Source organism: Mycotypha africana, assembly GCF_025528875.1.
Source record: "Mycotypha africana strain NRRL 2978 chromosome Unknown BDF20scaffold_17, whole genome shotgun sequence".
Classification (NCBI taxonomy): domain Eukaryota; kingdom Fungi; phylum Mucoromycota; class Mucoromycetes; order Mucorales; family Mycotyphaceae; genus Mycotypha; species Mycotypha africana.
Window position 1 is genome coordinate 12,159 of NW_026515741.1, and position 8,495 is coordinate 20,653.

General features: G+C 38.9%; 2 protein-coding genes across 2 annotated transcripts; one reads left to right on the forward strand and one right to left on the reverse strand.

The window, feature by feature from the left end:
* Positions 1-279: 279 nt before the first annotated feature.
* Positions 280-1,585, forward strand: BDF20DRAFT_917691 (uncharacterized protein; the record flags this gene model as incomplete). The annotated part of the gene is made up of 4 exons (XM_053084600.1): positions 280-456; positions 537-619; positions 813-923; positions 1,393-1,585. 4 exons carry the CDS (start codon positions 280-282, stop codon positions 1,583-1,585), a joined length of 564 nt encoding a protein of 187 aa, XP_052930836.1.
* A 3,309-nt stretch (positions 1,586-4,894) lies between these two features.
* On the reverse strand, positions 4,895-5,864 carry BDF20DRAFT_790306 (uncharacterized protein; the record flags this gene model as incomplete). Its single annotated transcript, XM_053076179.1, has 2 exons — positions 4,895-4,977; positions 5,711-5,864. Coding segments are annotated over 2 exons (237 nt in total), but the record flags the coding sequence as incomplete, so codon positions are not given.
* Between the last annotated feature and the right edge of the window lie 2,631 nt (positions 5,865-8,495).

Consider the following 8,495-nt stretch of genomic DNA (forward strand, 5'->3'; position numbering starts at 1 on the left):
GTACTCATTGGTTGTAACTAGTACATCTTCCTAACATCCTCTATAAGCTCAGCTAACTCTCTGAAAAATATATAAAGCCTTCATGTTCTCAAAATTGAAATAAAGATGATCTGACTTTTTCGGTCTCGTTCTATCTTGGTCTATCAAATACTTAAGAATATCTCACTCACTCAGTCTCAACATTTAAAAACTTATTAAATGATAACTTCTGATATCTAAGAATATCACATTTTCTCAGCGAATTCCTATCAACCAACTCAACACTTATTAACTCTTACTATGTCTGCCTCTACCAACAACTCTGTCACTTCCTCTACCCCTGCTGTCACTCAAAAACAGTTGAACTCTCACATGGACAACCTTGATATCACCATGCAACAAGATGACATGAAGAACCTACTACCAGTGAGGAACCTTCATCCTCCTCCACTGTCGGTCTCTCAAGCTCTTCCTCTGGTACCTCCAATTCTGTCGCTATCCTTCGTATAAGGCTGGCAACCTTTACCAACTCAATCGCCGTAGGATTCATGAACAAGATATTTAAACAAGAATTGGATGCTATGAAGGCTGAAACCAACGAAACTGCTGAATACATTCAGTACCTTGAAGGCCTTCAAAGGTCTATCAACATGAGCAAGTCATAAGCTCCCCTCCTACTGGTTCCACTCCTCTTACTATACAACCGCCAATGATCGATACCGCTACTTAATCCCAACGGATTTATCTTACTGGCAATGGCAAGGTAACGTTTGGAAGGAATCTGCTGATTCACATGAGTCAGTGAAGGAATTGCTTGACAACTTCTATATAAGTGTTACATCCACTGGCCTGGATATCGACCAACACTGGGCACGTCTCATTCCAATCCGCATCATGAACAGAGACCAACGCTCATGGTTCGAACTATCCCTCAAAGGCCGTGTGTAAATCTTACCAATTAGGATTATAGTGGACTAAATTAAGTAACGAGACTATAAAAAGATGTTAAAATGTCTTTATTTCAAGTTAACGTTTGGGTCTCTTTTATATCTTTGAAATAAGTAATTTGTTTAGAGAAAATGCATGTCTGAGACCTTGTAAATAAATATGGGCAGATAGGGAAATACATGTAGTGTTGTTTAGGTGAATAATTACATATACAGTATTTGGCCTAGGTAATTATAGAGGACATCACACCGTGATCTCACTTGGAACGAGGTTAAAGCGACCGTCGTAGAAGACTACGGTACCCATGACACTGCGGCTGAAATTGACAACAAGGACAAGCTTCTCTCTCTTCGTACTGTATGAATCCTCACGAAACTGTACAAACGTTTTCGGACCGTTTCCAAATTATTCGTCGTGCTGCCAAGTGGGAAGATGATACTGTATAACCACTGCCACCATCTTCAGGCGAGCTCTATTACCCACTCTTCGAAAAGAAGTCGCTCGTACCGTGTTGAACTTTCTGCGCAATGCGCAAGACATTGTTGGCAAAGTAGTTGCCAAGGCAAGACTGGTCGCTTCCTCCGATATTTGTGTCGTATTTGAGGCACGATGGCAATATTATATGCGTAAATTACTCAAAACGTCTAACGAAATGTAACATAAAACTTGATCTCAGATATGGGTACTGCTCATATCTTCGTTCCCGTTTGGTAAGCGGTGTGTTCGATTGCATACATTTGAACCTTAGATCAAATGTATAACAAATAAAGATACAGTAGCAGGATTGGTATATGTACTCGTTGGATATATTGATTCAACAACCAGAACATAGTAGGTCGCGGTACTACTCCCTGTTCCGGAAATAAAGTATGATTGGAGATAAAAAGGCTCAATCACTCTTTATTAATACAATAACTGTTCACGCAATCAAAAGAACACCACGCACCAATATCTCTTCCTAGCTAACATCTATAATCATTCCCACAGTATCTGAGCTACACAACTGGTGGCCGATAGATATTGGATTATAGATGTAGCTGCATGATCACCCTGGATCTGCCAGGATAGCACATTACAAATCAATCCGCTCTGGGATGGACGAGTAATTATCCACTTAAAAGGAAGACCTATTCTTTTACGGAAACCTCTGATTCACTGAGTATTATCTGACGATAATACATCAGTGTCAGCTATAGATCCCGATACAATCATTTCGTAGACAGCAAACACAATAAGTCTTTATTAATAGCAGTAATTTTAGTTTTCTTTTCTTTTTCTTTAGTTTGTTTTTGAAAGAGAAATAAAGACGGTGGTTTGATTACGTTAAGCTTTCGTGTTTATTTTCTCTTGTGTTATTCTTTACCTTTTATCTCAAAGTTAAAACTAGCGAATAACACAAGGCTCAGCGGCGAGAGGAGGAAAGGGAGTATATTGTGTTTGAACAGCAGAAGAAAAGGTAGATGCTCAAGGCATATCGTTATTGATATTTGTATTTAATGGAGTGTTGGTAGCTAAAAGCAATTGCATTTGAGAATTCAAACACTGTTGTTGCATCATGAGTATTCGTACGTCTCGTGCTAACTGTTGAGTAGTGTTTAGCAACGTAAGGTTGGAACGATTACTTTGTTCAACAAATCGCTGAAAATTGTTTTCATTCTTTTGAAAGCGGTCATTTTGCTGCTGTTGCAAGCGTACAATCCTATGATTGACTTCCGTTACTCGACTGGCTACTTGTCTATGTGTATCGACAAGACTTGGCACAAGGTTTTCGTACTCTTCTAATCTGCCAACAGAAGGACTGGTTACGGCAGCTACAACATCTTCTTGAAACTGCTTGAATATGTAATTTGAGAAGATATTGCTTCTGGAGTTGACGAGTTTATTCTCCTTGTTCAAATACATGTATACTGCTGCATCTTGTAGAATTATCCTTCTACATCTGATCAAAGTCGTAAAAAGCCTCTTTTTGCTGTGTCTAAGCTGCTCTGAACTGCTCGTTGCTTTCCCTTTCTTCGTCTTTCTCGAGACACCATGATTCCATTCTCTTCTAGTACAAATTCCAATGAATTTTCACTGTTTTCTACATTGGCCATGTTATCCTCCTCATCTTCGTTCTCGCTCACATACAGTCATGCATTCAATGTTGTTCTCTCCAAAAGAATACTCAATCCAAGGGAAAATCATTCGTTGCAGTTCAATGGGCGGTGATACGCTGTTTCTTGCTAATCCGAAAGGCTTATCCCAGAAGCCGGCCATACCTCTTGCGAACTGTGATGGAAGTTTTCCGAGGTAATGAGTCTCCAATCGGCCAAGACGATCCTTCCATCCTCCACCACGCTTGATTAAATCAATAGCCATACCTAGAGCTTCAGCCTCCATTGCACCAGCATGGCGTCCACCGTGAGTCATTCTAGTTGTATGGATTGTTTCATCTAAAAGCGCTTGTTTTGCAGTTTTCCATTGCGAAACGCCACTCAAACTTTGCTCTGGGCTGCCACATCCACGCAAAACCTTCCAATTATGCCACCAATCTTCCTTCAGGAAATCACCGTTGTTCTTTAAAAGAAATGGATTAATGCTCCTTCTAACTTGATACTAACCTCTTGTGGGCAAATGAGTTACCTGAAGCAAACTAAACATGAAAAAAGCAAAAGCACTGAAAGGACATCTGAAGAGGTTTTCATGGCGCATTGCACAAGCAAATTGTCGTATTTGAGGCACGATGGCAATATTATATGAGTAAATTACTCAAAACGTCTAACGAAATGTAAAATAAAACTTGATCTCAGATATGAGTACTGCTCATATCTTCGTTCCCGTTTGGTAAGCGGTGTGTTCGATTGCATACATTTGAACCTTAGATCAGATGTATAACAAATAAAGATAAGATAAGAAAAGAATATGGATTAAGGATAATTCTTATGTGAGATTAGCTACCTCACATAAGACTTGAACAGGTTATCTTTACAGTATGAGCTGTACTCATATCTGAGATCAAGTTTTATTTTACATTTCGTTAGACGTTTTGAGTAATTTACTCATATAATATTGCCATCATGCCTCAAATACGACAGGCCCTACGGACTGTTTCAACACTTGTAGAGATACCTATTTCATTTCTAAGCCTTTTTTGAACCTGAACAGCATTGTCATCGCGGCCTTTGGTACACGCGCGTACGCAAAATCGCTTATCTGCATCACTGAGTAGCTGAGGACGACCACCTTTCTCTCGTTTTAAGTGTGGAACTGCCTGACTACGGACCTGAGAGACCTTCCCAATACTAACACCAACCCGTTTGGCTATGTTTCTAACACTTACACCGTCCTTGAGGAGCGAGACAATTGAATTGTACTGATCATTTCTAAGTTTTTGCATTCTGGTTGGTATCGTTTGTGATATTGGAATTTTATCGGTATAAATTGGTTTAATTAATGTATAAAGACTTTCTTAACTCTTGGCAATTCCATCGTAATAGAATATGTCAAAAAAACTGGTGACAAATGATACTCTAACATAACTTTTTACAAGACTTGGGCTATCGTTTGATCTAAGTTTCATCCCGATTACGCAAAAACTTCCAAAGATATTGAGATATTCTTAAGTATTTGATAGACCAAGATAGAACGAGACCGAAAAAGTCAGATCATCTTTATTTCAATTTTGAGAACATGAAGGCTTTATATATTTTTCAGAGAGTTAGCTGAGCTTATAGAGGATGTTAGGAAGATGTACTAGTTACAACCAATGAGTACTAATGGATCTAATGAGAGATTAGTGAAGGCGTGTTCTTACACTGTTATGGATCTGATACCAGTTTGACTTGTGAACAATTGCTTAATCGACAATTCAAATCTAAGTTGACAGCCGTTTATGCTGTGTTTAAATTAATTAATTCTCACTCGTGTTTCGATACCGTAGACAGTGGTCGGGACATGACAGATATGAGTCAGAATGTGTGAAAGTACCAAACATGTGAACAGTTTTGTGAGTCACTGTATTACCCAAAACAAGCTGCTTCCGAATGTAGCTACGGGTTGTAGCACTGATAACTGTTGTATCCAACATCATATTACGCGTAGATTATTACATAATGCTAAATAAGAGACTACAGATCCTTATAATGATTGGTTTAATCTTGAGTGATAGCTTTGTCAGAACAATTCTTATCGATCCCGGAAGAAGAGATCATCTGTATGTACACATCCGAGACAACATCATATAAGTAATTGACTTGATTTAGAAATAAATTAATATAGTATTTGGATTTGTATAAATCAGATAACTTTATTTTGCAGATCAAACAATATACATGTATCTCATCTATTCAAGCTATTATTCAACTTATTGTTCCTTCACTTTAACTCTTTACCTCCTGACAAGATTCAGAAGACTTCAACAGAGACATCGGCAGAATCAAGGAATAGTTTATCCTGCCCGTCCCGTTAGCTATAATGAATCTGCCGAGATACGGGTCAAAGGAATCTTTCATCAGATCAACTCACTTACCCCCATTTACCGATCCAATCGGTCAAGGCACCGCTCTGTCACGATTAGCCGTACAATAACAATTGGGTATGTCTTTTCTTTTATCATCAGGTCATCTTCTGTTCAAGGGTCCCGATGAAAAAGTTTTTTACAATATCCACAAATATAAATAGAAGTACTTTTTTCCTACATGGTTTTTGTCTTCATTCTTTATCTGAATATTCTACTTAATAAAAGAAGATAACTTGGTCTTCACAGATTTCCTTTTGTTTTCTTTCTATTGTGATCTATTTCTACCATATACAACAATAACAGACTTGCGACCAGGTGCACCGCCTACGATATCAGGGAAAAACTTCCTTTTATAGTCAGCAATTGTGGTTTTCTTGACTCCAGGAATACGCTGTATGATGGCAGAAAACGAATAACCAGCTTGCAACATGGATTTGATATTGTTTGGGTGTCTATGGGAAGGGCGCGAGGCATTTTGGAGATAATAAAGAGTTATTTTAAAGAGAGAGGGATAAGGTCGAAAAAGGAGACAAACTGTCGCATATTTATACTTTTTTATGACCTGCGGAGTTGCGAAATGTCATCATTACGCATTGTGAGTCATCTTGAATCATTTAGCGTCGCTAAGTTTGTTATTCCGATGAGATTGCATAAAATTAGATGAGGTGGAAAAATGGTTCGGATAGACCTATCAATGTAATTTCACTATTGTAGCTCCGATATCAAATCATATAAGTTATAAACTTAACAGATGATAAAGCACAATTTTAGCTATCTGTTGAATATTTCCTCGGTTTATTTAAATGACAACTCATCGAGTAATGGTTGATTTAGTGTAAAATTGAAAACCATCCGAACCATTTTTCCACTAACTGTATATTGTTTCTGGGTATCTTTGTCAGCATCCTTGAAAATGCTGCGAGCATTTAAGGATGCGACGCGTATGGTCGATTATTCATTGCCCTCCTGGGCGCTCATGACTATGTTGGGAGGAGTGGTATCCGCATCTATTATCTGATCCATATCATCGGTGTGAGCAGGATTTAAACGACTATGAAGGGGTGTAGTTGCCGAACTAGTGTTGGCATCGGAAGGCGCAGGTGTTGCAGGCTCGTCCAGAGCCGCCATACTGGCAGCAACAGTGATACTGGCATATTTTGAGCCGGCAGTACCAGTGGGTGTATTGAATGGAGACAAAGTATGATCTACAGAAGCCTTAGCGGTCGTTGATCGGGTAGCATAACTACGAAGCGGCTGGCTTTGTAGGTGACATGCTCAACAGTTACGCCATGCGAAATGGCTTTGGTGTTGGCATCATCGGACTTGAACTTTGTTGCAATAATTAAATCGGAAAGGGGACGTGTACTACGTAAAGAGATAAGATTAAATCCCCAAGGACAGGGCCAAGCTGATCAGTGATCAATCTATACGCGTCGGTATAATGATCAAAAATTTTAGAAGGAAACTTGAAGAAACCGACCCACTCGTACTGTAAGAGTTGAGTGGACGATCGACGTGATTTGTTGTGAACGCAAATAAGCAGCCACGTCAGGTGCCTCGTAAAGTAGCTTAGCAACGAAACGTTCACGTTGGCCATCATGAACCTTTTTTAATGGCGCCGGGATACGGCTGGCGCTTTTCCGAGCAGTTACAGTTGCACAGGTAGCCTCAGAAGATGAGGATGCAACACTCATTGTCAAATGGGCTGAGATGGTGTTGGCAAAAGTGGTTACGGGTTAGGAAGGGTATGTCGCGATTTGATTGGTGGATTTAGTTGAAAAACAAAATACACGGAAGAGAGCTTTGATACGAATGATTAAACATGTCTCATGTTACAGTATTTTCGCTTCCGATTCGACTCTTTGAAGAAAAATTCGGACTTTTTATTGGAAATGTTTATACGAATTATAGAAAATTTTTGGACTGATCAATTGTCAGATTGGGATTTTTTACGAAGCTATCTCAGACCGATTTCTTTTTGCATCATGGCTCTTCCCAACTCCCAACACTTTTCTTGGTAAGCGGAGTCCAACTTGGCCTCCAAGCCCAAAAATCATTCTAAACGCTGCTATGCCCAAGTGGTCACGGCACCTAAACGTGTTTCGCTGATGCATAAAGGCATCGAAGCTCCTGATATTGATGAAGGCACGACTTATAGTCGCCTTCAAACACGTGTCTATAGGTCCTCACGTACTGTACAATGGGGGCTTTGTTATTATCTATTTCACCAGTTCTCTACAGGTAAATAAGTCTACATTTATCAAATACAAATCCAAATGTGATATTCTTAGATATCAGGAGTTATAATTTAATAAGTTTTAAATGTAGAGACTGAATGAGTCAGCGAGACCGAACAATAGTTCTTGGATAGTTTTATTTTGGTTTAGGAATTGAATGGTCTTTTATATGAAGGCGAGGTTAAACTGAGCTTATAGTGGAATTAAGAAAGTAGTAGTGACAACCGAGTAATATTGTTCCTGTTAATGAATTGTACAACGCCACTGAGAAATATCTAGATTACCAGTAAAATTGAAGTCTGCCTGATGAAATCTTATTTGTCCCAGTGTGCCTGGAATCTTATTTGTTCCAGTACACTAGAACTGGTAAAGGCAGTAAATCTGGATTGTTTCTCAGATTGTTATATGAATTAGAGGTCAGAACGTTGTGGTATTTGACGACTTGTGGAGTAAAATATCACTTAGTTAAACAATAAAAAGCTAACGAGATCAAACTAGTAGGTTTTTATTTTGAATCAAGGTAAGTTCAAAGAGAAGAAAAAATATCTACTGCAAAAATTTAAATATCTTCTTCATATTGCGGAACCTAGAAACTGGCAGCTGAGTTATTCTACTGAAAGAAGACGTACGTCTTCTGAACCGTAAAAGAATAGAATTCTCCCTTGAGGAGATTACGCATCTACCCGGAGCGGGTGGACTTGTAAACGTATCCATGGCTTGATCTAGTGATCATGCAACTAACCTATTTTCCCGTGCTAACCATTATGTAGCACTGCTTGCAGGAAAATAGAATTAATTAGGAAAATAGTATTCGTGCGTGGTGTTTGAGTTGA